General features: G+C 42.6%; 2 protein-coding genes across 10 annotated transcripts; both read right to left on the reverse strand.

Annotated features, from left to right (window-relative positions):
• Nucleotides 1-522: 522 nt before the first annotated feature.
• Nucleotides 523-16,559, reverse strand: IFFO1 (intermediate filament family orphan 1). Of its 9 annotated transcripts, none has more exons than XM_051962171.1 (9): nucleotides 15,331-16,559; nucleotides 9,873-9,933; nucleotides 9,681-9,776; nucleotides 9,253-9,393; nucleotides 8,098-8,255; nucleotides 7,829-7,949; nucleotides 7,436-7,528; nucleotides 2,116-2,246; nucleotides 523-1,237 (listed from the first exon to the last, which is right to left on the reverse strand). In XM_051962171.1, exons 1-9 carry the CDS (start codon nucleotides 16,152-16,154, stop codon nucleotides 1,138-1,140), a joined length of 1,725 nt encoding a protein of 574 aa, XP_051818131.1. In that variant the 5' UTR covers nucleotides 16,155-16,559; the 3' UTR covers nucleotides 523-1,137. The 9 variants fall into 9 exon arrangements, 8 of the variants coding, with proteins under 8 accessions (XP_051818131.1, XP_051818130.1, XP_051818128.1 ...); XM_051962170.1 differs by having other exon boundaries at nucleotides 7,436-7,531; XM_051962168.1 differs by having other exon boundaries at nucleotides 8,098-8,279.
• A 106-nt stretch (nucleotides 16,560-16,665) lies between these two features.
• On the reverse strand, nucleotides 16,666-27,216 carry NOP2 (NOP2 nucleolar protein). The gene is made up of 16 exons (XM_051962162.1): nucleotides 27,122-27,216; nucleotides 26,775-26,884; nucleotides 26,246-26,291; nucleotides 25,972-26,051; nucleotides 25,483-25,727; nucleotides 22,123-22,178; nucleotides 21,831-22,006; nucleotides 21,486-21,685; nucleotides 21,249-21,338; nucleotides 19,931-20,018; nucleotides 19,575-19,715; nucleotides 19,092-19,231; nucleotides 18,833-18,922; nucleotides 18,540-18,662; nucleotides 18,186-18,414; nucleotides 16,666-17,114 (listed from the first exon to the last, which is right to left on the reverse strand). Exons 2-16 carry the CDS (start codon nucleotides 26,878-26,880, stop codon nucleotides 16,810-16,812), a joined length of 2,115 nt encoding a protein of 704 aa, XP_051818122.1. The 5' UTR covers nucleotides 26,881-26,884; nucleotides 27,122-27,216; the 3' UTR covers nucleotides 16,666-16,809.
• Between the last annotated feature and the right edge of the window lie 730 nt (nucleotides 27,217-27,946).

Genomic DNA, 27,946 nt, shown 5'->3' on the forward strand with positions numbered 1-27,946 from the left:
TACTGAGATCAAAAATAGCACAAGAATGAATGTAAAGGATTCTAAGCTGTTGCTCTTAAACTCTACTGTGGTAGTGAGTAAAAATATTTTAATAGGGCTAGAAATTACAGGTGTTTTTTCTGAGTCTTAAGAATGATAAGGTGGTATTCAAGGACAGGTTTGGTAGCCTGGAGAGACTGAAGTCAGTCACCTGGTAGCCAATTTCTTTACTGAGTCTATCTGCTGATGTATTGAAGAGAAACCTGGAATAAAGGATAGTTTGGGAGCCAGTTAATGATTACCACCATACCAATTCAAACTGGCCAATGAGAGCAGAAAAACAGCATAAATATTATGGCTTAATTTTTCCAATATTTTCCTAAACTGGTAGAACCAAGATTGAGGAATGCTAGGTACTTCTAGTGAATTCAGTCCCCTCCCTCTAAAATTGAGAAAGCTAGCCATGGAAGTTTTAAAACCCAGATCTCATTCTCCCTAAAGTGGGCATAACCTCCCTGGTCCCAAAGAAACAATCCTCCGAGCTGGGATATCAAGGCTCTTTTAATACATGATATGTCTATGGGAGAAAAAAAACACCCACACATACACACTGCAGTCAGCAACTGAGCTGGCACCGTTGCCAGCTCTGCTTTCCTCCACACTAAGCGTATTTCACTGGCCCTGAGACTTCTGGTTTGGTCCAGCTTATACCAGTACATGGGCCAGTTAGCACCAGTATGGGATCCAGAACAGTAAGCAGCAGCACTGTTTCACAGCATGATGGAGGAGGTGAGGAACCACACTAGCTTAAGTCTTAATACTTCTCAATATGAGGCAGCCGTGGGCACCTGTTAATGAAGATTCAAGAGTGCCCCACTCTTTGTTGAGAGTTTGATGTGAGACCAGAAGCCACCACAGAAATCGGGGGACTATGAGGAAGAAGGAAGGGAGCAGTGCTCCCCAGCACCCTAGGACTGGGTCCGTTTGGTGCAATGGTACAAGTATTCTGATTGTGTAACATCCCACTCCCTAGCCCCAAGAGGAAGGGCTAAGGAATTGTCTCCTACATCCCAAATCCAAGACACAGGTGACTTCTGCTTTTCCCCATTTCCAGTGCATGTCATTTCCGTGGTAGGGGGAGGTGTCAAGGAGGACCCCCTATCTCATGGAGCTATCAGATGAGAGATCACGATCAGAGTCATCTGTCTCACTCGGTGGTGGTTCACTAGGCTGGACCGCAGAGAAAGCAGGAGACTTTCTGAAAAAAAACAGTTAATACTTTGGGACAAGAAAAAGTTCATGAAGTGGTCTGCCTCCCTTTCCCTTTCCCCTACCTCTACCTTTCTATTAGGGAGAAGCACCAAAGACAATAGCCTGGTTTCTTCTTAGCATCTGGCAGGAGAAGGGGACACTGCCTAGTAAGCATTTAACCCTAGGAAATGTGCAAAATCTACTCAGATCCAGCATCTGTTTTTAAAGATTTGCCTGAGACACTAAGAGATAGGTTAAGTGGCTTGTTCTCAGGGTCCCAGCCAGTAAGACAGAGATAAGGGCCAGAATTTGTGTTTTCTCTTCACCAAAATCACTTTGGTTCAGGAGTGATTAGGATATCAAAAAAATGGGCGAGGGAATTAATTTACCTCCACCACAAACCCAAGCCCATTTTCCTCTCCCAAAACAGATATACCTTTATTCTCATAATCAGTGACACTGAGGGGATTAATAAACTAATAAGCACAACAATAAAAACCCCTCCCTAGAAAATCACTACAAATGTACCCAGGAATAAAGACTCAGCAAGAGGCGGAGCCAGGTAGAAGGATCTGTCCCACCCCTCCACCTCCACCCTCACTTTCCCTGTACTTATTCTTCTAGCCTCTGCAACCTTTAAAACTACATCTGGCAAGTTAGCCCAAGTGGCTAGACCAGAGATAGAACAAGAGAGACCAGATTAGCACTGTTCAATTTGTTATATATCTTATTCAACTGTCTAGTCTGACGTATGGAGTCTGTTATACTAAAGATATCCAGCAGACCTCTACAGAAACAGTCAATTGGGCTAAATTCACAACCCTTTAGGCTTGTTTGGGACTGTTCTTTCTCCAGGTTCCCCAGGCAAGCAGGGCTGACCCTTACCGGTCTCCAGATTGGGTGATGAGCCGGCGGCAGGTTTCCATCTGCACATCAAGACCCCGCTTCATACTGCACATTTCCATGTATTCATGCAAGTGTCTGTTCATGTCATTCTTGGCTGTAGCCAGTTCCAGCTGGAAAGGGAAGAGGGCAGCAAGAGTCAGTTTTTATGTGCCAAAGGAATATTGTGGCACCTGTTCCTACTACTTAGGGAATTTATATTTGAAAGGGCCAGGATGGACAAATATGGGCCTTCAGGAGCAGCTGGTAGTGGGGGATGGGAAGAATTAAGCAGCCATATACTTACAAATTTAAATTTAATTTACAAATTTAAATAAATCAGAGTGAGTCTTAAAAAAAGTTGACTATACTATTCTCTTTTTCTTTGGTTTTCATGGCAACCTAGGTTTGTGGAAAAATGCTAAGTATCTGCTGTAGGCTTATGCTCTATCAGTGTAACAGTAAGGAGAGTCAAAAGAGAGATGGAGGTAGTTGGAAGAAGGAAAAATGAGGGCAGAATTAACTGGGTTGAAAGGTATAAACAAAACTACATTGATGACTCTAAATTATCTGTAAGATTTAAGTATGGAGAGATGAAACCTTGTCAGTGTGGCTTAGGAGGAACATTCTTCCTGCTGCTCTCTTTTGAAACATACACACGCTGAGGTTAGCTTTCCCAGAAGAAAAGCTTTTTGACATGGGTTGAAAAGTCAGTTAGGAAGACAGATCTGGGATAATGGACTGCTTCCCCGGCCTGAAACAAAGAACTATGGCCAAAGTGCAGAAGTGGACAAAGCTGCCAGGATATAATTCTCTTGACTGAGTAGAAGGGACTGGGGGCTGACAACAAGAGCAAACTGTTAAGATTATTCATGATTGGTTTCCACATGTCCAAACTGAGAATGAAGGAAACAGAAAACTTGGACAGAGGAAAAAAGGATCCAGAGAGCAGGCAGAAGAAAAACACCTTAGAAAGTCATCAATTCTGAGAGAAAAAGAGAAAGCTTATGTAATCTGGAAAGTTCATTTAAGTGAAACACTTCATTCCTCAATGATGTTAGATGAATACAGTGTTAATACTCAAATACTCAGATGTATTTTTGAGATCCTCAATTCAGAAATTCCTTCTAACAATGCAAATTGCAAGCCATGTCTTAGAAAATGTTAATTTATCTTCAGTGAATGGTTTGCATATGCTACTTTTAAAAGAAATTTTTCTCACTATTTATAAGAAACTTCAATGTAGAAGTTGTACTCAAGTTATTTTTGAATATAATTACGCAGTACTGGATTAATTATTTAGACTTTTGAGAATTGAGATTATGTTTATAATATGTAAATATAAAATTAATATGCACAAATCATGCACAATTATGATGGCTATGCCAATAATATAAAATTATAAAAAAACAGGAAAGTTTTGCTTTTTATTATATATTAAAATAACAGTGTTTGATATCTTGATTAATTTAGCAGGGTGGTATTGTAGTGGTATTTAAAATCAACTGAAAATTTCTTTTGTCTACTTGAAATTGCTATTAAAATTTAATTAAGATATTTTATTAAAAAATAAAATGAACTCTGCCTCTCTCCAGTATCCTCACAGAATGACAGAGAAGGCATTTAATATAAATGGTGAATTAAATTTTTTTCTCCTTTGAATGTCTATATTCTTAAATAGTGATGGGAATTGATTGTTGAGCATTTATTACATACCCAATATGTTTAAGACACTGTGCTAAGACCTCAAAGACAAAAAAATGAAAGAAGATCATCATTAAGGAAGTTCTATTTTACTAAAAGTTAAAGGATGAATCTGCCAACAAATCAAGATCCTAATTTGCCAACACTCTTCAGCCACTAACCTTAATCTCTGAGATTCACCTCTTCATTTATTAAGTAAAACGGTGTCTTGAGTGAAAAATTACTGGGAAAGATGAGTGGTATTTAGACTGCCTCACCTTTCTGTACTATAGAATGTTAAGAGTTAGAAGGCACTCAAAAGGTCCCCTGCCTTTACAAAGATGCTTTCAATAACGTCTTCCATAAATCCCACAATCTCTGCATGAAGACCTTCCAATAAGTAGTCTATGCAACTGATTGTGCTTTGGGGCAGCCCTCACCACACTACAGTTTTTTTCCTTATAATTAACCTCAACTGTCTCCTTGCCACTCAAGAGTTCCCAATTCTGACCTTTGGGGCTAGGGAAAATAAATCTAATCCTTCCATATCACAACTTTCAAACTTAATTTAACTTTTATTAAGCACCTTTAGGCCAAGAATCGTTATACACATACTGAGATCACAAAGTTAAACATAAAAACAACCCTTACCTTTAAGAAAGGAACTGCAAGACAGATGATTTGACTGCATCAAATGGTTTGGAATAATAGTTTGGAAAGTTAGGTTGAAGCTTTAAATGTCAAATATAGGAGTTTGCATTTCAACGTAGAAATAGTAGAGAACTGCTAGAGTTGAAATAGAGGAGTGACATGAGCACATAATCTCTTTGGCAACTCAGAAAAGGGAGAGACTTGAAGCAAGGAAACAATTAAAACAATTAAAAGGCTCCTGCAACTCCAGGCTAGAAAGGATGACAGTCTACACCCCAGTGTTGCCTGTGTGAGGAGAAAAAAACATTGGGAAGATAGATTGCTTGGTATGCTTAGTACAAAATACATGACTTAGTACCTGACTAAACACATGGGCAAGAGAGAGAAAAGTTGAGCATAACACCGAAGCTATTAAGCTAAGTGACCAAAAAAAAAAAAAAATACTGTTGCCCTAACAGAAGTAGAAAAATTCTTAAGAAAGGCAGGTATGCTACTGGGCTGTATTCCAAAGAGATCACAAAAAAGGGAAAAGGACCCACACATACAAATATGTTTTTGTAGTGGCAAAAAACTAGAAATTGAGTGGATATCACCAGTGGCTGAATACATTAGGGTATACAAATGTTAAGGAATATTATTGTTCTGTAAGTAACTATCAGCAGAAGGATTTCAGAGAAGCCTGGAGAGACTTACATGAACTGATCCTGAGTGAAATGGGCAGAAGCGGGAGATCATCGTACAAGCAACAACAAGATTATGTGATGATCAACTCTGATGCATGTGGCTCTTTTCAACAATGAGGTGTTTCAGGCCAATTCCAATAGACTTGTGATGGACAGAGCCATCTGCATCCAGAGAAAGGACTGCAGGGATGGAATATGATCACAACAGAGTATTTTCACTTTTTTGTTGTTTGCTTTTTTTTTCCTTTTAGATCTGATTTTTCTTATACATTATGTACAACATGATAAATATGGAAATATGTACAGAAGAATTACATATGTTTAACATATATTGGATTACTTGCTGTCTATGAGGGTTCGCGAAGGAAGAGGAGGGAGAAAAATTTGGACCACAAGACTGTGCAAGGATGAATGTTGAAAACTATCTTTGCGTGTATCTTGAAAATAAAAAACTATTATTTAAAAAAAAAAAAAGAAAGAAAGAAAGGGGGGGAAAAGGCAGATATATGGGAAGAGAGAATGAGATCTTGTTGTGGCCAGGTGGTTTTTGAGATGTCTATAGGATATCCAATCTTTCTGATCCAAATATTGAAGAGTACAGTCATGTTTCCAATGTCTTCCCTTCACTAAACTAAATATACTCAGTCCCTTCAACTAATTGCAATGCAACTTCCCATCTCCTCCTGTCTCATGGTCCTCATCCATAGTCTCCTATCTCCTCCCAATCCCTGTGGCCTCATCCACACCATTGCTATTTATTGACAACCTTCTCAAGAAGCATCCAATAAAAAAGGGGGCCGCCCATTTTGAAGTACTTGAAAAGTAGTGTCTGAAGTTATGATTTCCTTTTATTTCCTTCCTTTCTGAAGGAAAAGAGTAGTTCACTACAAAGTAATTAGCTGAGTCTCCACGTGATTAATCATTGTCCTGAACCAAGATGGCCAACGAGCTATTGGAGACAAGAAGTAGAGAAGCAAGAAACATTTCAGTAGATATAGAAGAGCAAATGTAGACAGTTCCTGAACTCTAGCCATTGTCACTGATTTGGCTATGCCTATACTTTACATTCTCTGCTTGGCCATGGCTAAAGCAAACTTCTATAGAGAAGTCTCTATCAGAGATACAGCTTATAGTTTTACAGCAGAAAAAAAGCATTTATGTGAAAAGAGAAGGGGAATACTCCTTTTGATTTTATTATCAAAGTGCAGGAATAAATATGAATTGTAGGGCACCAATCACATTCTTAAGTTCTTTTATCCACATTAGAGCAACAGAGAAAGGATTTTGTCCAATCTCCTATATTCTTGGAATTGTCACAGCCCATATAGGTCTGACCTATGCACAGGAGAGCCCCAGCTTCCATAATTATTACAAGCAGATTCTCCAAAAGTCTGGGAAGAGATGAAAGAGGCTCCACTCCTACAAAAGCACTTAAGGTATTAAAATGAAGAAGCAGGGGAAACTATTTTCATCTCTGCATAACTCAGGGAGCCTTTTGGGGCTCAATTCTCATCACAGAACAAGAAGTCAGGGCACTGAACCAAGCTCAGAATTGTAGTACTATATGACTGTTGGGAGGAAAGGAAATAAGTGGAAAGAATAAGGTTATTTCTTATGACACTGCAAGACACATCTCCTCCCTCAATCAAAGCACTCAATAGTACAAACTCTGGCAGATTCTATGAAACTAGAATGGCTTCCAATAGAGGCCCAACAGTCCAACACTGACACCATGTTCTCACAGCTACCACATTACATATAGGACTAGAATGAATCACCTCATTCCCTGGACTTAACATCTGCCTAACCTATATGTTCCTCCTGCCTTAGGGTCCCAGAAAAGAGCATATACTCCCTATGGCAGCTCTACTCATCCACCACACCAAAATATCCCCCTCTCATCATCACTCCCATATAAATGTGTCTCTCCTATTAGAGCTTTTGGGCAGGGACTGTCTTTACCTTTTATTTATATGTCCAACAAAGTCCTTGGCCCAGAGAAAGTGCTTAATAAATGTTTTTTTTTTTTTTTTTTTTTTTTTATTCATTCATTGACTAAGTGCACAGAAGAAACTCATATGAATTGACTGGTAAAGAGATAATGAATTTCAAGTCCATGGGAAGTTATGATAAGGGTATATTTCTCTTAAAGAGGGAAAGGATTACCCATACCACTGAAGGCTACCATCACTCTGGGATGAGATGAATGATATCTGGATCTGGCTACTAATAATTCTCAGGTAACTAACTCTTTAGAATGGCCAGGAGGGTCTCTCAGCTCACCCATCCACGGGGCACATCCTCACCTCTATCTGGTCGATGGTCTCCTGGTATTCCTTCTCCCGGGTTTTGAACAGAGATTCCGTGTCCTTAATCACTTTCTCCAGACTGTCCTCCTGCTGCTGGGAAACATAGGGAAGCAAAGGAGCAGTAGCAGCAACAGAGAGGGAGAGGCCAATGGGAGGGTGACCATCCAAGATGGACAAGGCAAAGGTGAAAAAGAAAAACATGCTTAAAAAAAAAAAAGCCAGCAGAAAGAACAAAAAGCAGCAGAAGGGAAAATAAAGTATGTACAAAAAGGATGTCACACAGGACAGAGAGAATGAGCAGAGAATGAGCAGAGGAGAGAAGGAAGGGCAGGTCAGCGGGGCAGGGGAGGCTGGAAGGGGCAGAGGGCTGCGGCTGGGAGGAGCTGTTACCTCTCCCTGAGCCTCTGCAGCTGCCGCAGCGTAGCCCGAGAAATCCTCCCAGAGTAGCAGCGTCTCCTCTGTCTCCTCCCAAGTCAGGCTGTCACAGTCATCCTCAAAATCATACTCCCGCCTGGAGACAGGGAACCCGAGTGTCAGTAAAGATGGATGGGTGGGTGAGCTCTTCCAGGAGAACACTGTTGGGGCAGCTCCAGCCTCTCCAGGAAGAGTGGAGACCTTGCTGCAGAGGGTGGCTGAGGGCTGGGGCCTATGAGACTCACAGCTGGTTGAGCATACGCTGCATCTCCTCATTGATGCTGAGGGCTGTGCTCTCATCCTCCTCCCCATCAGGTTGGTGGGGCCCATCACTCTCAGACAGGGAAGTGTCCTCCTCGATGACAGGTTTTCGATCCCGCTTCCGCCCCCCCATGGATGGGACCTTAATGGGAGACAAGTGCAGAGACTACAGAGACGAGGCCGGGTGCGTGAGGAGAAAGGGCAGGGGCAGGAAAGGATGGGGGGAGGAAGGAAAGACAAACCAGCAGGAAAGGTTGGGGCAGAGACAAAGACACAGAGTTATAAAGACAGGCACAGAAATATGGAAAGTTACAAAAAGACAGATACATAGGAAAGGATGGAATCAAGGATTAAGATAAGGCAGGGAAAGAAGAGGCAGGAAAAAGAGAGACAAGGGATGTGGGTTGATTATGACCATGTAAAGATGTGAAGTAGCTAAAAAGTGATTTAAAAAAATCCTGAACACAATGACAGAACTAATAACTACAATGATGAAGATGAATTTTCTACACAGGAGACCTCTGATTACACCCAAATCCAGAACCAGGGAGAGAAGGGACAAAAAAAAAAAGACACAAAGAAAGGAAACGAGAAAGTAAAGGGAGAGGAGACAAGGGGAAAGGGAGGAGAAGGAGTAGAGAAAGAGAAAAAAATTGCACTGAAAAGCCAAGTGGGTCAAAACTGATAGCCAAACCTCCTGGCTAGTTTAGAAACAAGGCTAGAAGCATTAATGAGCTTGCAGGAGATAAAAACTAACCAGCTTCTTCTGTGGGGGAAGCAAGAAAGGAGGCATATGAAAGGAAAGAAAGAGAAGCAGACAGAGGGTAAAGAGAGAGAGAGAGAGGGAAGGGGAGAGATGGTGTTAGTGAGAGCTTCACAAACCTCCTTTCAGAGGTTGCTCCTTGCCCCACCCCGCCAGATTTTGAAATAGCTGATGTCTCTAGTTCCCTAACTATGGCCCTCAGGAAAGAGGGAAGGGCCTTAAGCTCCAGGCTAGCAATGCCGACAGTGTCTCCATCTGTCCCAACCCTCCTCTGACCAACTCAGGATATGGGGGAGACGTGGAGCTTGGGAGAAGCCTGGGGCCCAGGGCCTCCTTGTCCCTGAAGGAGTTTAGAGGGACAATCGGGGACTCTTACCTGGAACATCTTGATCATGTCCTCACAGTTGCGCTGCTGGGCCACATCACAGAGTTTGGCAGTAATGTCTATTCGGCGGCAGATGTCCATGTCCACTTTCATGGCTTTCTCCTGAATCTTGGTATCCAGTTCAGTCAGGTTCTATGCCAGAGAAAGAACAGAGGAAGGAGTGCCACCCTCTCCCCTCTCCTCAGGACAACACACACAACGACGGCCATGATAAGCAGGGCCCTCTGCAAAGAGCTTCTGTTTTATGACAGATAAGTCACACACGCTGGGACACACAAGGGGGTGAAAGGACCTTGCTAAGAATTTCCCACATTATATTTACCAAGGAGTGGGGTAAAGAGAAGGACAGAAGAAGGCAACAGTAATAAAGGAAAAGCCTCATTCCCCAAGCAGGCAGACGCCGTAGCAGCTGTACTTACGTTACTCATGAGTCCCTTGAAGACCACTAACTCAGCTTTGAGTTGCTCCACCTTCATGGCGAGCTCTTCCTGGCAGGCATCAGCTTCTTGGGCTTCCTGTGGTCAGGAAAAATGCCCTGGCATTAATGGCACAGCCAAAGGAAGGTTAGAGGCACAGCCAGAGGCAGACACTGCACCCAGAGGCACCCTCACCTCCTGAAGCTCATTCACACGCTCTTGCAGCTGGACCCGAACTGTATATTCCTCTTCCCACCTGAAAGAATGGAGAGGACATCGGTACAAAATCCTCCCACTTCCAATATGCCCCTCTTTTCCATTCCCCAGACAGTACTATCTGAGCCAACAAAAGGAGCCAACACCAAGCTTCTAAGGTTGGACTCCCTGAAGAAGGTGGGCTGGAGGTTGAAAGTCCAATTGGACCTGAGTTCCTCCTAAGGAACTCTGTCATTTTTGTCTCCTATTCTCAGGACTGGGCACACAGTAGGTACTTAATGCTGCCCCAAACTCAGCTATGCTGGACAGCTGCAGCCACAGCCTGGGTGTGGCCCTTAGTGGGATGCTCCAGCAGCTCCTGGCAACTGACACTCACCAACTGCCTTCCTGTTACATTCTGGCCACCTACTGCTCACTAGCCCCGGCTTACTCGTGCCCCAGCTCCAAGAAGCTGCCTTCCTGACCTGTCTCCCACCTCCTGCCCACACCAGACACCAAGTCCACCCGGTCCAGTCTCCCACCTTCAGTTCCACAGATCCGGGCTCCCGCCTCCTGCCTGCACCAGAACAGAGCTCCTCTAGCCTGCTCCCCTGCCTCCTGGGGGGCCATTTAACCCTGTAAAGCATCTGCAGGACACATACCGCATCAACAGAGTTTGTAAACAGCAAATTCAGATGATGCTCGGAAGTCAAACTCCTAAGCTCCAGGTTCTTCCCACCCTTATCTACCTTTCATGAGCCCCAGGGGGTGTTAACAGGGCTGGCTCTAGAGCAATGTACAAAAGGAATTTGGGGCATCCAGGCTAAGTGCAGGCCAAAGGGAAATAAGAACATATCTATCATTCCCAAGAAAAGAAATCAAAATTAGAAATCAGCCATTTGAGCCAATGCTACTGATGGAGAGAGGAGGCTAATAGTAGGAACATTTTTTTAAAGAGATGCTTGAGGCTGATAGTAAGAACTGCAGCTAACATCTGTAGGTTTGCAAAATGCTTTATATATATTACCTCATCTAATCCTCCCCTTCAAGTCTAGTGAAGTAAGTTAATGATATAGTTATCATTATCCTTTTCTAACAGATAAGAAAACTGAAGCTCTGAGAGGCAAACTTGTCTATGATCACACAGCTGATGTCAGGAGAGGAATGTGAATCAGTTGTCCTGATTCCAAAGTTCCTTAGTCTTTCCACCATCCCATACTGCCTCTCCCATAACAAGATGGGTTTCAAACTGCTCTTATACTAGCTGTATGGCCAGGGTAAATCATATCTTGTAAAGCAAGTTTTTCAAATACCTGAAGTATATGATATGTAAGTACTTAACAGATCACTGTTGACTATTAGAGAATTACCCATATCACAGAATGGGTAATTACTGCTTCAAGTATGATTTCATTAAGTTATCTCAAATATTACAGCCATCTAGACTGAAATGATAGATTTCTCCTAAACATGATCCCTTATCCAAATTCCCTGCCCTCCATCTATATTCACAGTGCATTCTGAAGGAAAGGACTCCCTTCCAAAACAGAAAGAATAAGATATAAAGACAGGCTTCTAAGTTGGTGATTACAAAGAGACAAGGCAAGAACAAATTCTGCAACTCAAGAATCAAATCTCTCTGTTTCTTCTCTTTTCTCATTTTAATCAGTCCCTGTTCTCTTCACTATCCTCCCTCATGTGGCCCATGCTCTCCTTACTCTGCTGGAGACTTCATTCCCCATCTGCATTGCAGTATTCCTAATAATAACTTCTCTACCTCAGCTCGACTGCCCCCAATGGCCACCCCAACACACTCACCCAAGCTAGTCCAGCAGCCAGCCCTGCTGTCATCACTTCTGGTTCACCAGCTCACTACCCCCTCCTTTTTCAACTCCTCTCCAGGTGCCTTCTATGTCCCCAATTTTTGCTCAACTAGGTTCCACATATTACGCCACTCAGGATACTTGTGTTGTCATGGCTGGTAAAGTGCCATTGCTGAGTTTCTTTTATCAGGGATAGAAGTAGATTTGCTTTGGAATGGGAGAAGGCAAAGATTAATAGTAGATTTTGAGCAAGATGCATATGAAAGAACAGAAAGCATTGTTTTGGTATGAATCCTGTCAAATTTAAGAAGAAACTAAATGGAGGAATCTTAACCACAGGGTTAGAGGAAGTCCTTAAATTGACAAAGCACTCTGAGCATAAATACCCAGAAGTCTGAATAAGTACTATTTTCTTAAAGAATTCATTAAGGGGTACACTTAGGGTGTATCCCATGATCAGAGTTACTGAAGCAGAATCAGATTCTTGGGGCTGAAAAGGCTTTGACCATTTAATCCAAAGTTCCATCCCCTGCAGGAAGCCTCTCTACAATAATTCAGATGGAGATGAACACTATCTGGAATAAGGAACACATTATTAGTAAGTTCTACCTTATGTGTGCCCATATTTGAGTTCCTTTAATTTCTATCCATTGGTTTTAGTTTTGCAGCAGCCACACAGAATATGTCAAATCTCTTTACTTTTAGAGAAGTACAACACCATAATGAGCATTAGATTAGTCCCTGAGCAAACTTTTGATTAGTTCTAAAACTGGATAATCCATCCAATGTCTCTGGGCCTCTATTTCTTTCTTTCTTTTTTTTTTAATTAAAGATTTTTATTTTCAGAACATATACATGGATAATTTTCAACATTCACCCTTGCAAAACCTTGTGTTTCAAATTTTTCCCTCTCTTTTCCACATGCACCTCTATTCCTTTATCTGTAAAATAGGTATAATCATAGCAACTTGTTCACAGAACTGATATATCTAAGGAGAGAATATCTTTCAAGCGTATTGTAAGCTATTATTACTGCTATCTTCTAACTTTACTCCCTTCTAAGCAATTGGTCATAGAAGCATCTTTTGGAGATGTCTGGGGCTAATAATCCAAAAAGCAGCTTACACTTAGAGAATAACAAGTTTGTGGAGTAACTTGAAGTTTGCAAAGTGCTTCATAATCCTATGAAGTAGATACTATTGAGATTATTGCTATCTTGGGATAGCAATAGATAAGGAAGATGACACTCAGAAGGGGTTAAGTGACTTTTCTGTGCAAAGGAAGTTCATTCAGCTGTTCCTCAAAAGGCAGATTTCAGTGCCTGTACTATCCTGGTTACAAAAGAATTTCATTGTACCCTGGTCTCACTTACAACATGGATTCCCATGGAGAGCTTTAGAATTAGGTTCTGGGGTTAGTTGCTATTTCCTTCTAAACACCTGTCTTCTAAGGAGATATATGTAAAACTCTGTTAAGAGAGAGCTTTACTGATTCCTGAGCTGAAAAGAGAGTAGAGATCATTTTCTTCATTTTATAATGAAAAAAAAAACAAAAACAAAAACACCACACTCAAAAAACAAAAACTAAGTCTCAGAGAGAGAGGAAGAGCCCCTTCTCAGGTCACATAAGTGTAAAGTTGAAAACAGAACTCAGGGGCCTCAACTATCAATTCAACATATATGTATCCTCTGTCCCCCAGACTGGGGCCTGAATGGCTGGATGAGAGCAACATCCTAAGGGCTCACATAAAGAGGACAAGAAAAGGACAGAGGGTTTAGGATGAAAGAATGTATGTCAAATACTAAACAATGCTGGCTACAAAGACCTTGGCACATCAGGATACTGCAGTGTTATGAGCAAAGCTATCCCCTAAGAATAGCTCTTTGCTGCCTTAGACAGCTGGACCAGAGGCAAACTACTCTAGAACAAAAATATAAAAATAAAACAATTTTTAAAAATTGTACCACCACAACAAAAACCCATAATTTCCAGAAAATGCCAATTATTCCTGTGGTTATAAATGGGTCAATCCAAAAACCTAGCTCCTTTCTATAACTTACTGCAATATATGGACCTCTACAAGCACAAAGACAAACTAGTCTTAAACAATATTTTACTAGAATCTCAAAGTGGCTGAATCTTTAAGGATATTTATTCAACAAAGGCGTTGCTGTATACTGGAATCCCCTACAGAAAGCCAGAAGGTCAGAACTAGCTCTATAAGGGGGCAGGGAGAGGCAGAAAAGGTTTCAGTGAAAAAGCTGTTCCCTTTCAAGCCAAATGAAAAATTCCTTTTCACATCATACACATCCCAAAACAAAATTCATGAACACATTCATCTATATCCATACCTATCACTTCATCAATCATCACCAATCCCTGAAATACAAAAATACTCTCATTTATAGAGCAATTGGTAAACCTTGAGATAAGTTAATAATATCACTACCACCATAGTGACAGTTCTAAATCTGCCTAGAGGGATGATCAGAGATTAAAACATTGTGGAAATCTGAAATAACAAAGTTTTCCCCAACAGACATCTCTTCCTTTCCCAGTGGTACATAAGGCTGAAACTATCATCACTTGTATACATTGCTCTAAGGAATCCATCAAAGCACATTTTCCTTCTCTTTTGCTGGGGTCCTAGAGCCCCAGCAAAGTTTGTTTTGTTCTTTTGAGAGAATTAGGCTATGGGGCTCCAGGAGGCATCTTCCCAACTTGTACAACCCTCTCATGACACTCCCATCCCTGACCTCACTTCTCTGTCTCATAGGGTGTGTCCACATGGAGTCTTACCAACTTTTTCTAACTTGGCCCCTTCTCCAGCTTCCTTGTCCCCGTCTATGTTTGTCTCTCCACTCAAAGCCAGTAACCATGATCAGTTCCCTCTTCTTTCAGGAGAGAATATTCCCTTTAATACCTATTACTTACCCCATTTAGTTGATCCTTGCCAAACTTCCTCTGGCCTTGCTAGAACATGGCCCCCAGTTGGCAGGTGTCCCAGTATGTATGTTCAGACCCCACTTTGGGAAATAATGGGGTTTAAGATCACCCCAATACACCCCCTCTCCCCTCCCCTTCCCAAACCATTAAATGTGTAGTCTCTGAGACAAAAGAGATCTCTCATGCCATTTACTTTTGTCCCCTGAACACAAAGTACTCCTCCCCAAGTTGCTTATGAGAATAGTCAGGGCTGGGCCCTAGGACCAGTGACTTGTAAGGGGGAAAAAGATAACTCTACACAAACACTTCCAGACTCATCTCCCAAGCCATTCCCTAGGTTAAAGTTCCAATTAGCATAACCCTCCAAACACTGCAACACGGAGGGGAGAGGAAGTAAAGACACGAGGCTAAAAACCGAGGCTCTCATACATAACTTCCCTCTTTACATGGTTTTCTTTCCTGTACAGCCTCCCTGAAATTGAGGCTGATTACAGAATCTTCTGGATTATGGAAAAATATTTTTCTGGGGGGGAGGGGGACTTCTCTCTCTATAGTCTCCCAGGTTCACAGCTCCCTTGCTTTTCCCCCACCCCAGAATTTGTCACCTTGTTTTCTCTAAACTCCTCCGCCTGGAATCCCTCCCTCTCAGGGGCCATCTGATGGTGGGGCTCCCCGTTCCCCAGCCTCACCTCCTCTTGTACTCGTCTCGCTCCCGCTTCACCTTGGCCAACACATTATAGAGGGCCCGGATCTCGGGGGTGATGGTGTCGATCTGTACACCCACGCCGTCGGGGTGAACCCACGACAGGCCAGGGCCCTGCACCAAGGTGGGCTCCAGTCCCGGCCCGAGCCTGCGGGCGTGCGAGAAGGACCAGATGGTGCCCGGCATGAAGCGGGCCGACGAGGAGTAGGGGGTGGACGTGACCGTGGAGTGAGGCGAGGCAGCCCCCGGGGCGAGCGCGCTGGCGGGCGATGACAGGCTCGACGCGGTGGGCACCAGCGGGCCCGCGGGGGAGCGCGCTGGGGAGCCGAGGCCTCGAGAAGCAGGCCAGGCCCCGAGGGGCAGCCCCGGGGGCCGGATGGGGCTGATGAAGCCCGTTTGAACAGCCTGGTCGCGACGCGCGGGGCCCCGCCGGCCCTGCTGCCCATCTTCCAGCGCCTGCTGCAGCTGCTTCTCCAGCAGCCGGTTGCGCCGCTCCAGCTCGTGCACTTTGGCCAGGAAGCAGCGGAACCGCAGGTTGAGCGTCTTCAGCACATTGATATTGGAACCCAGGTCGTTGCGGAGGGCCATGGCGGCGGGCGGTGGCGAGGGCGCCGGTCCTGGGCCGGCCAGCGAGAGCGGCTCCCACTGGGGGATGCCCGTGGGGGCCGCCGCCGCCACCGGACCCGCAGGCAAGTCCCCACCCCCGCCCAGGTAGTCGCCCCCTCCCAGCGAGGGTCCCCCGAGTGGCCCGGCCAGGCCCTGCTGTTCCTGCTGCAGGAGGAAGAGATTGGGGCCGAATAACGGGTTCATGGCCGCAACCGCTTCTCCGCCTCGAGATGGAGACCGGCGCAGGGCGGGGAGCCAGCCCGGACGAGGAGCCTATGAGAAGAGAGGACATGGGCGGGACCACGGAGGGAGCCAATGGGAAGCGTCTAGGGGAGGCACGAGCGAGCATCCCGGCCGTCCAACGGAGGGCGAAAAGCCCGACTCCAGGGGCTGGTGGGGAGTGGGCGTTTGTTTGTAGGCCGGCATGGGGGGCCCCTAGCTACTCCGCGTTGGACCACAGCAGCTCCGCACCGCTCCGTTTTCGGAAGCAGCCTAAGAAAGCCTAGGCCCCGGCCACTAGAAGGGACCTTAGCCAGGCCGGCAGCCAGTCTCCAAGGGAGCTTGCTTGGCCTTATAAGCCAACCACGACCACCAAAGGAGCTGAAGGTTCCAAACAACCCCCGGCACTGGCCCGTCCTCACCCCACCCCACCGGGAACAGGCAGCAGAGTTTATCCCCTCAGTCTCCCAAACCAATAACGAGTCTCACACAGCCAGAGGGGGATGGGCATATTTATGTGTATACAAGGCTATGTCCATATTAGTACTTATGTCCCCAAGACCAGGCCCAGCACCCAGGCAGAATGGGCCCCAAAGTCCCGCCAGTCTAGGAGTCTTAAGACCCCTCAGTGTCAGCCATGTCAGGTCTGAGACTTCTGCTTCTTCCTGGGGGGAGGCTGGCTGGAGCTGGGAGTCCTTGCTGTAGGAGTCCTGGGGCCCTTATGAACAGACTTCCCATTCTGGAAAAGAGTCTTCTTAGTCGGCTGCTGCTGGCCCTTTATCCCTGCAGCTCCTAGCTGCTGCACCTTCGCCTTTCCAGCTTTCTTGGTGGTCTTATCAAGCTTAGGGCTGACTTTAGGCTGGGGGACCCCCTGGGCTTTAGTTGAAGAAAGTCCGTTGGTCAGCCTGGCATCTGTGGAGTCTGTAGGATTGGCTACTGCATCACCTGGGATTAGAGTGAAAGGATTGTATGAGTTTGAATGACTGAGAATAAAGTAGGAAAAACCAATGTAGGCCTCTGAAGCAAAGTGCAATAAAGGAGCCAACATTGCATATAACTGAAGCATGACATTTTATCTATTATCTCTTAAACCACTGTAAAAAGAACTCAGTAACTTGATGCTTTCCTTTTGTACTAAAATGACTTTTTAAAAAATAAACTCCAGAAGTTTCTTGGATCATTTCTTGGCATTCAAACCAATGACTTGGCTTCTGGAGTCACCATCTTAACTTCTGGGATTCTGATCTCAAAATGAACAAGAAAATAACTTCAGAGTTACAGGAGTAAAAAGTTCACTTCAGAGCCAAGAAGATCCAGGTTCAAATACAACTCCTGCAAGTCATTTAACTTATCAGTGCTCTAGACAATTCTCTTGGACCACAAGAGGCAGAGATGGAAGGAGTTTCTTTATCCCAGATTTCCCTAAACCAATGTAAATCTCAAGCCCAGCCTTTATCTCCTCAGAACTTAGATGTTCTCCTGCTGGCAGCTTTCAGGGATAAGTGCCATCCAGTTTAAAAAAAAAAAAAAAGGTAAAAACAAGGCCAGGAAATCTAGAAAAGAAAGAAAAATACAATTCCCATTTCTTTGATATAATTAGCCAGATAAACAAGACAAATACAGTCACCTGGTTTGGGGAATGAAAGAGGGAAGAAAGTAAAATTCTGTATTGTTTAGATTCTACTTTGAAAGGCACTAATCTGGGAGAGTCTGATTCTTAGAAGATAAAGTTTTGAATCTTTTCTAGCTATATGAATGTGGACAATACTCAAGTCTTAATTTCTTGATTAAAATGGTGATTGATGCCTACCCTTTATTTCTTAATTTATTATGAGGAAAGCACCATTATTATAGGAATTTATTAAGAATAAAGCGCACTAAGGAAGTATTTTCATTCAAGTAGAGTAGGGAGTGGAAGACATTTATGGAGCTTTCCAAGCAAGCAAGAGACAAAGGGAAATGGATAACAATTTTGTGGCTAGAGAGAATTTGAATAAATGAGAAGAGATTTCTTACTTGTCTTAGATTGAGGTATAGCATTGGAAAATTTCTTGAACTTGGCAATGAAGAAGCCATCCATGTTATGGGTATGGGGGTAGAAACGCCTGGTAGAGCGAAGTGTGGGATGGAATCTCCGCTCTCTAAAGTGGGTAAAGCCCTCTTGGCCAAAGTCTAGCCCTGTGGGTACCAGCCGCACATTTCTCTTCTTCAGGGCATACTCTACCACACATTCATTTTCTTCTACCTGAGAGGGGTAGATGACATCAGAAGTAAAGGGGAAAGAATAAGAGGGAGCTGAAGGGTTATCAACAACTAAGATTCTCCCCCCAGCCATTTCTGCCCACACTCCAATGTAACAGATGCCTTTACCGTAATGGAGCAAGTACAGTAGACAATGTAGCCTCCAGTCTTGGAAGCAGCATTAACAGAATCAATAGCACTCAGAAGCAATTCCTTTTGGATATGAGCACATCTCTTGATGTCTTTATCATCCTTTCCAGAAAATGGGAGGAAGAAAAGTTTGTTGTTTAAACAGAATGCCTTCCCTTAGTAGTTTAACATGCCAAAGATGACGTTTTTTTATGCCAGATTCATCCCCTTCCATACCAGTATCTTTTTCCTCCAAAATATCTATTCTGTCCCTTTTCCCTCCTCATCCTCACCTTGTTAGTCTTCACAGATGGGTCCTTAGAAATGATACCAGTGCCACTACATGGGGCATCAAGCAGAACCCGATCAAAGCCTCCTACCACCTGGTCAGGAAGAAGATGAAGTAGTCAAAAGAACTCCTCCCTATTCAGAATGGCTCCTCACCCCAAGCCCTTATAGATTACAATCAAAGTTAAAACATGGAGTTAATACCTGGAAATGTGAACAAATTAGGAGATATAAAAGAGAAACAACGGTGGTTCTAGGTCTAACCTTAGGGAAATGACGTCCATCATCATGGCTTATGATGGTGTTGGTGACCCCCAAACGGTGCAGATTGCCTACAACACTCTTGAGACGCTCAGCATTAGCATCATTGGCAAGGATCACTCCTGTGTTCTTCATCAGTTGGGCTGTATTAGGCCATCATATTTCAGTTTGTGCTTGTGTCCCCATATCAATTACCTGCCCACCTTATTATCTCTACTCAATAAAAAGCCAAATTAATTCCCAGTACTTCACACATATAATCAACTAGTTATCTCAATCCAATATCCTAGATGACTGTGTCCCACTTCCCACCTCAAGATAAAATATTCAATCTGTGGATTTGATTTTCACTTTTACTGAAGTACTTTCCGGCCTACAAACTGGTTCTGGTACCCATGGGCTCACCTTAACCCCCTTCTCCCAGAGTACTGAATGAAAATGTACTTCCTGAACTAAATGAAACATCTCTACTCTGCATTTCCCTACCTATATAGCTAGTTTTGCCCCCAGGAGCACAACACATATCCAAAATACGCTCATGTTCCTGTGGTGCCAAGGCAATGACAGGCAGCATGCTGGAAGCACCCTGAAGGATGTAGTGCCCTGCCAGGTACTCAGGAGTGGCTCCTGAGAAGATAAAAAAGCAGAGAAGGGTGGGATTAGTGGGATTCTACAAACATTAAAGCACATAATATAAATAAGACTGGAACTGCACATATGAAAACGCAGGCGCTGACAACCTTGTGAGAGGGTAAGAGATGTACACAAAAATCTCTGATGGGGCAGTAGGAGACAAGAGAAGCCCTGCTTTTCTAGGAAACAACGAAACAGAAGCCACTCACCAATGGGCACAGAAGAGTCATACACCACCAGTCCGGTCTTTGACCATTTACCCAAGGGATCCAGATTCACCCCACGGTTGATCAAGGCCTGGAAGAGGAAAGAGCATGTCAAGGTTGCAGGCACTGCAAGGTCCAGGACCGAGGAAAGTTCAGGAAGGTAGCCTGGGATGTGGAAACCTGGTCCTAAAAATGGGGCACTAGTACCACCCTACATCTTCACAACAGAAAACTCTCTTCACCTATCATCACCTTCACTGTGTCTCTCTGGTCTCAACCTGCATCCCTCCTCATTATTTCCATGGAAACAATTCTCTCTCAGAGGCAGCTTTGTTTCTATCTTTGTAGCCAAGCATTGGGCTTCGCGTATAGAAAATACTTGGATTTGTGTATTTATTTTTGCTGAACTGAATTAGCTAAGGTGACCTTAGTCCTTATATTCCTTTCCTTCTTAAAGATCCATTCCCAAAAAGATATTTACATCCCATAAGATACTTAGACCATACCAAAAGCACCAATAACCTGTTGCAAGTATCCATGCTGTCCAATAAAGCTCTGAATCACCCCTCCTGTATCACTGAACCACACTAATAGAAGGGACCCCTTCTAACTGAAATATTTAGAATGGCACTTTTACTCCAACTGTGCTACCTTATTTAAAATTTGATACCCTACAGATCTCTCTACACTAAGATTGCCAAACTATAGCCCACGCTAGGGAGTCTACCGTCTGGTTTTGTATAGGTTCTGTAACCTATACATTTTTACATTACATTAAAATATAGCATTTTACATTAAGTGGTATAAAAACTGGCAAAGGCAGCAAGACCCTATGTTGGCTACTATGCAGAACAGCTCTCTTCTCTCCAGATCTGAGACTTATGGGGATTTCCATGGACTATATAATAAAATTTGTATATAATACTGGAAGAAAACTAACAAGTAATAAACCAGTCTCTGTTTGAGGAATCCACTTCTTCTCAAGATAACCTACTCTACTAACAAACAGCTCTAATTGTTAGGAAGTATTTCCTGACATCAAACCTAATCTGAACTCTTTACAACTTCTATCCATTGCTTCAGGTTTTGACTTCAGAGCCAAGAAAAGTAAATTTAATTCCATCTCCATACAATAGCTTGAAAATATCTGAAGACAGCTATTATGTCTCCCTATGAATCTTTAAGGGCCAAGCTTAAAAATAAGCATTCTACCTTACCCCCCAAATCAACAATTGTGCCCATGTATAATAGGCAATTTATCCCTGGGTTTATTTGAAACGGATCCTCCTTGAGACATTTCCTAATTATTTCCACCCTTCACCTGAGCCAAATCCCGTCGGCGAGTTTTCAGGGTGTTGGTCCTGAGAGTGATGGGTCGAGGAACCTCATTAGCTTCAAGGAACTCCACTAGCTTCAAAGAAAGAAAGGAGATTAGGATGGCAAGGGACTAGGCATAAGAGAATATGAGCAGCAATAAGAGGCAAAATAGCTTGATATAGCATAATAAAAAATATAGGTAAGAAAAGAACCACAGCAGGATGATTAGTATCACTAATACCTCAGAAAGAGGAAAAATGTCCATTATCTTGCCAATCAGGAAATCTCCATAGGAGTAGTATGTTGCCAAGTCTTTCCGAAGTCGGCTCAGATATTCAGTCCGAGACCGACCTTCCTCTCGCTGAGACCCAAAATCCCGCAGCACCCCAACAATGTCCTGGATTCGCTGGTGTACAGACTGCAGATCTGGAGCCTGGGCACGTGATCATGCTAAGGAACACCATCCAATGTAATCTGACTTATCCCTATCTATTCCAAACCCCCTTCACCAAATCTACTGTCTCCCCTGCCCCATCAAATTGCACCACAGACAACCCCCTTCCCAGTATCTATCCTAAAAGGATATTCTCTTCCTCTATCTCCTTGCCAGAGGGCAATACAAATTTTTCATCCTTGTCCAAGTTGATCTGAAGATCTTCATTTTCTTCATCATCATTTTTGAATTTTGGCTGGGAAGAATGTTCCACTTCCTCCTCCTCCTCCTCCTCATCATCATCAGTGTCTTCTGAACTCCACTGACTCCTGTAAATTGCCACAAGTCAGAAAGGGGCCTTTAGAGAGCAAGAGTTCCAGCTCCTTAATAACCATTTCCATCCTAGCCTCTGCACACACCCACAACTAGGACCTCCAAGACATACAGAGTTTCTGCTTCCTGGGCTCTCTGCTTCTGCGCAGCCTTCTCAATGGGTAAAAGCTGTGGGCAGAGAGAGAAAACAAGCACTTAAACAATGCCAACTTTAAATTCTTCAACATATCACTTTGCTTCAACTTTTTTCAAGGGTTGTTGTGAGGTTCAAATGAGATCTGTGTAAAGTACTTTGCAAACTTTAAAATGAAATATGAATATTGTTGGTACTGTTATTATACACCTGCACATATCAGAAGAAAGAGACAGAGGGCAGTGGGACCAACCAATCCAAAGAGAGAACTGGTTGTACTTAGGACCTTTGCCCTCAGGAAAACAAAGAAAAATCCTTAAAAGGAGTAAGGAAAAAAAGTCAATGAAAAGGAACTCACCCTGAAAAACTCTGAAATCTAGCAAAACTATAACTATAATTATTAATTATATATATACACACACACACACACACATATATTTTATATATATTTATGTTATATATATAATTATATATAATAAAAAATGTATAACAATATATATAATTTAAAAAATTAAAAATAATTAATAAAAATTAAAAAAATATATCAATGAGACATCAGAGAAATCAAGAAACAGAATCAAATGCTTGTAAGAGATCAGTGTTTGGTAAACTCAACAAATTAAAGAGCAATTTAGTGAGAAGAAATTAATTTTGTCCCACATATTAGACTATTATAGTAAATTCCAACCACATTAATAATATCAATTTTTCAATTTTCTGAACTAAGATGTGAGAAAAAGAATTATAATATTAGCTATCAAAGAAACAAAATAAATTTTTGGAGAGAAAATGGATGATATAAAAAGACAAAACAACAAAAAGAATGCACTCAATTGAAAATATGAGGGGAAGTCTTCAAAGAAAATAGGCCTTACAAATGGCTGACAACCAAAAATCTAAATCTGTGATTTCTCAAAGAACCATAGAAGAATGTGAAACAATTTCCCAAGGAAAACAGTAAACATAAATTGTTAATAATGTCTTGAAAAAACTTTCAAAACTTGTAATGATTAGAACAATACAAATTGAAGCACCCAATTGGCAAATTAGTAATAAGAAATTCAGTGTTCAGAGAGTTGTAGAGAATCGAGTATGTATTATTCTAATTGTATGTAAATATATAATATTTTGGGAGACTGCCAAAAAAATAACACAAAACCTAACATATTTTTGCTGAAAGGAGATATACTTGCATAAAGATATTCATAAATTGCTTTACTTTTAAAAGAGGCTAAAAACAACTTCCATATGAGAGAGGATAAAAGTTAAATTAACTATAGCATAGCAACCAAATGTAATACTATTCTATTGTAACAGAGAAACATAAGGCTATACAAAGGGATGCAGAAAGCAAAATTAGAACACATTGTATGCTATAGCTAACTACAAATTATGGGGGGAAAAATAACCAAACCTTTCCACACAAGTAAGAAAAAGCATCACAAAGCACAGAGATGTTTATCATTCTTCGGTTAAATTAAAAGCTAATGTATTCTTTGTCCATTTATATTTGTTGATTGTTATTAAAGATATGAATATACTAATATCACTTTAAAGTCTGCAAAGCACATTTCTCAACACAACTCTCTGAGGCAGAGTATAAATGTTTGCTGTGTTAAAAGCATTGTTAAAAAAAAAAAAAAAGAAGGAAAAATCAAAGAGCTTACATTCTGACTTGGGAGAGAGCATGCATGTGAGTCTATTTACATAAAAATTAATTCTGGAGTTCAGGCATTCCAAATATTGGAGAAGTAGGTATACATTTCATTTCTCATTGAAAACTTCCTGTACTGAGCACAAAGTTTGGTGATATGTTCATGACAATACAATTAATATTAGCCCTAAGATTTATAGATGGATCATGGAGACAGTGAATAGTTCAGGTATAGCTTTAATGCAAAGCTGTGAATGGTGGGAGTGGGAGTGTTTATATAAGAATTTATCAGAGAAGGGTGTATGATACCAAACTTGCATTTATGAAAAATCACTTTGGTAGGTGTGTAAAAGACCAGAAAGACGTCTGAAGTAAGAAAACCAAAAAAGGAAGTTATTGCAAATAATCTTGGTAAGAAGTGATGAAAGCCTGAACTAAAATGATGACCGAGTGAATGGGGAAAAAACTTCAAATATACAATGGAAATAGAAGTAACAGGATTTGGCAACTGATTAAATATGTTAGTGAATGAGTGAGGACAAAAAAAAAAAAAAAAGGCACAAAGGTGTCAAATCTAGGTGATTAAAGAAGTGTGGAATCTTCAACAATACTAGAGAAGTCTGAAAGTGTAGTGGGTTTCTAAGCAAAGGTGAGTTGTTTTTCGAATACCTTTAGGATGTCTATTTACACTTGGATATATATGTATATATATGTATATGTATACATATATATCTGTGTCATTTTCTTAAGAGATGATAACTGGACTCAATCAAGCTGAAGTCAATCAGAAAAGGCATATGGATCCTTTGGTCCATAGTCCTGAGGTCTATTCACAATCAATGGGCATGACAATGATAATGAAACATGTCCCAAGTCTCCTAAATACAAGTGTGACATTCTTTCTACTACTATGCTATTTCTCATAAAATAAAATTTGACATCCTAATTATTGAATTGAATTAAATTGAATTGAAACAAAGAGGTTTTCCTTAACAATATAGCTGTAAAAGCAAAATAACTGTATGGACATGTATACATATATTATATTTAACTTACACTCTTAACATATTTAACATGTATTGGTCAACCTGCCATCTGAGGGAAGGGATGGGGAAAAGGAGAGGAAAAGTTAGAACAAAAGGTTTTGCAAATGTTAATGCTGAAAAATTACCCATGCACATACCTTGCAAATAAAAAGCTATAATAAAAAATATATATTCAAAAAAATAAAAAAAAAAACCCAAAGTAAATATGATTTCAACATTCACTTTTATAAGAAAAAACAACAATATAGCTGTAAAACAAGCATTCTGGGGGGAGGACAGATTGGTTTAAGTATTAAAATTCTTTCCACCAAGTACAGAGATCTTGGAAAACTTGTTCATGGTAACACAAATAGTATATGTCAAAAGTAGGACTTATGAACCCATGTCTTCCTAACTGTAAGGATCACTAATCTATCCACTAAATTATGTTCTCTCTTATTATCATAGTACATATTATGAGATAGATCCTATGTGTTATCCTCATTTTGTAGTTGAGGAGACAATACTCTCGCTTATGACTGCACAGCTTTAAGTGGGAGTCAAACCTAAGTCTCTCCCTAAGCAAGTCCAGTGGTTTTTTCTACCAAAATTAAGTTTAAAAAAATTTCGAGTAAACAAAATCCCATCCTGAATGCTTACCTCATCATCTTCATCACTTTCTTCTTCTGAGGCCACACCATAATCATCTACCATGTCATCTTCACTATCCATAGAAGCCCAGCTACCTCCTTCATTCCCTGAATCATTGTCCTCAGAATCCTCCTCTTCATCACTATGAGATGGGGCGGGGCGTTTTTTGCCCTTGGCAGGTACAAACAATGCTTGACTTCCAGGTTTGAGTCCAGAAGCCTTCAGTCCCTTCTTCCCAGAGGGCTGGACAGCACCTGTAGGAAACATAGGTGTTCAACAGCATCCTAGCCAGCTAAAGATTCCAAAGGCATACATCTGAATGATCCAACCACCCCACTCCCTCCACCAAACTTAGAAACCTTTTCTATCTTCAAAATATTCCACCATCTGAAGCGGTTTCTAACTGTTTCTCCTGAATTATTGTATTAGCTCACACCTATCATTGTGCTTAATGACCTCTTCTCAAACTAAAATCCCTGTTCCCACTTTCACACCAACCTTTTGTTAGAGGCTTTGGACCAGGAGATAGTTTCTTGGTTTCAGGTACCCCTGCAGACTCTGATCTCCTCTTGGCTGCCCTGAAAAAGTGCAAAGAATGAAAGAATGAAAATATGTCTCTTATTTGATATGCTTTCCTCACAGTTCTAAACTGATAGAGCTTTACATCAGCATCCCCAAACACTTATACCCAGAAGCTCTAAAATAAACTTACTTTATCCAAAGGATTGTGACAATCCTCCTTCCCAACTTACCCTGGCTATGCCAAACTCACCTCTTCCTGGCACGGCTGGAGAGTCTCTTCCCACTCTCATCACCAACTATTAAAAGACAGCAATAAGAAGCAGTTACATGGGGGAAAAGCACTGTAGAAAAGAGAGCACAACAGGGGTTAAGGGGCCTGTGAGAACAGGACTACGGAAACTCAAAAGCTCTGGCTAACTACATCTCAAGCGTCCCACAGCTCTGAGGAAGAAAAGGTCCAGGCCTTCACACATCAGACTCCGGACCAAATCAATAACAGGAAAAAGAAAACAAAATCAAGCCTTCTTTCCAGACTTCTCACCTACTGGCACTTTAGTCTTTGTCTGGTGCTGCAGAGGAAAAAATTTCCATGCAAAGGGAACACAAAACACTTTTGAGAAGAAGTATCCTAGCAATTGGGAGGACCAGGAAAGGTTTCAGGAAAGGTGGTGTGACGTATACTCTACAAGTGGGAAGAGGGAATAAAGGATAACTCCTTAAGGAAGGGCTCCCTCAGGGAGCAGCAGAACCAAGCAGAGTGCCAGAAGAAGGGTTCTCACCTGGCGGCAGGAATCTGGCGAGCTCGGTCTCAGCACCCTTCTGTTTACGGGCTTTTCGGCCAGGGCCGCGCCTCTCCTTCTTGGTGGGGTCCAACTTGCGCCCCATGACGCTGGAGCAAAGAAAAAGGTCCACGCGTCAAGACCGGAGTGGGGTGGCCGAAGCGGCAGGGAAGTGGGGGAAGACCCTGTCAGCGGTCTCCCTCCTCGATCAAGGCTCTCTCTGTCAGCCCGAGGGAAGCTTGGGTCACCAGAGATCTCCTTTCCCAACCCAATTCTGAGCTCTGGGATCCCAAGGGGCTAATGTCCTTGGTCCCCTAGGCTCCTAGAGGGCCTGAACCCAACCTTACCAAGCCAAGAACCGGGTCCACGTGCACCTACAAGTCCGCGGTCCGCACGCCCCACAATCCGGAAGGGGTTTTACGCGAACGTGCTAACGCAAGACGCCCGGACGCTCAGCCTCCGGCGGGCGGGCCCTCGCCCCGCCCCTTCCGCTTGCTACTTTCGGCCCGCGACGTTCTTAAGTAATCCTCTGGCTGGCTGCCTAAGCTTTATAGGAGCGGCCTTCAGTCCTGCGCGCATGCACTGAGAACCTGATCCCCAAACCGGTCAGTCAGTCAGTCAGTCAGTAAACGTTGATTAAACTCATGCTGGACCACCTCCAGTCCTCTTGATCTATATTTTGCCTTAGACCCAGATAGCTGGAAGAGAAGGGAGGCAGGTGACCTCGCACAGGCCTCCCTCACTCAAATCTAATTCACCTCTGTGTCGTGACATCACCTCTCGGATATCACGGTCCTCATCTAGAAAGTCTAACAACAGACACGTACTGGAAACACAAAAGAAATATAAAAGGAAGCCCCTGCTCCCGAAGGGATAGCGATCTTATGGGGGAAACCGCTAACATCTATGCACAAAACGGGCTGCAGATGGGATACCGTCAAGATAGTCAGAGGGAGGGAGGTGCTCAGCACTGAGGAGCACGGAAGACTTTCAAAATGGGATTTTAAGTGGGTCTTGGGAGAGCGTTCGGGGCCTGACGGGTCAGGAGCTGGAGAAGGACATCATCCCGGAAGAGTACTTGAGGCTGGGGCAAGGGATAAGACTGAAGTGGGCGCATCATGTGGGGCTTTGAACGTCAAAGGATTTAGTATTTGTGGAGGTGATAGGAAGCC

Source organism: Antechinus flavipes, chromosome 5, assembly GCF_016432865.1.
Source record: "Antechinus flavipes isolate AdamAnt ecotype Samford, QLD, Australia chromosome 5, AdamAnt_v2, whole genome shotgun sequence".
Lineage (NCBI taxonomy): Eukaryota > Metazoa > Chordata > Mammalia > Dasyuromorphia > Dasyuridae > Antechinus > Antechinus flavipes.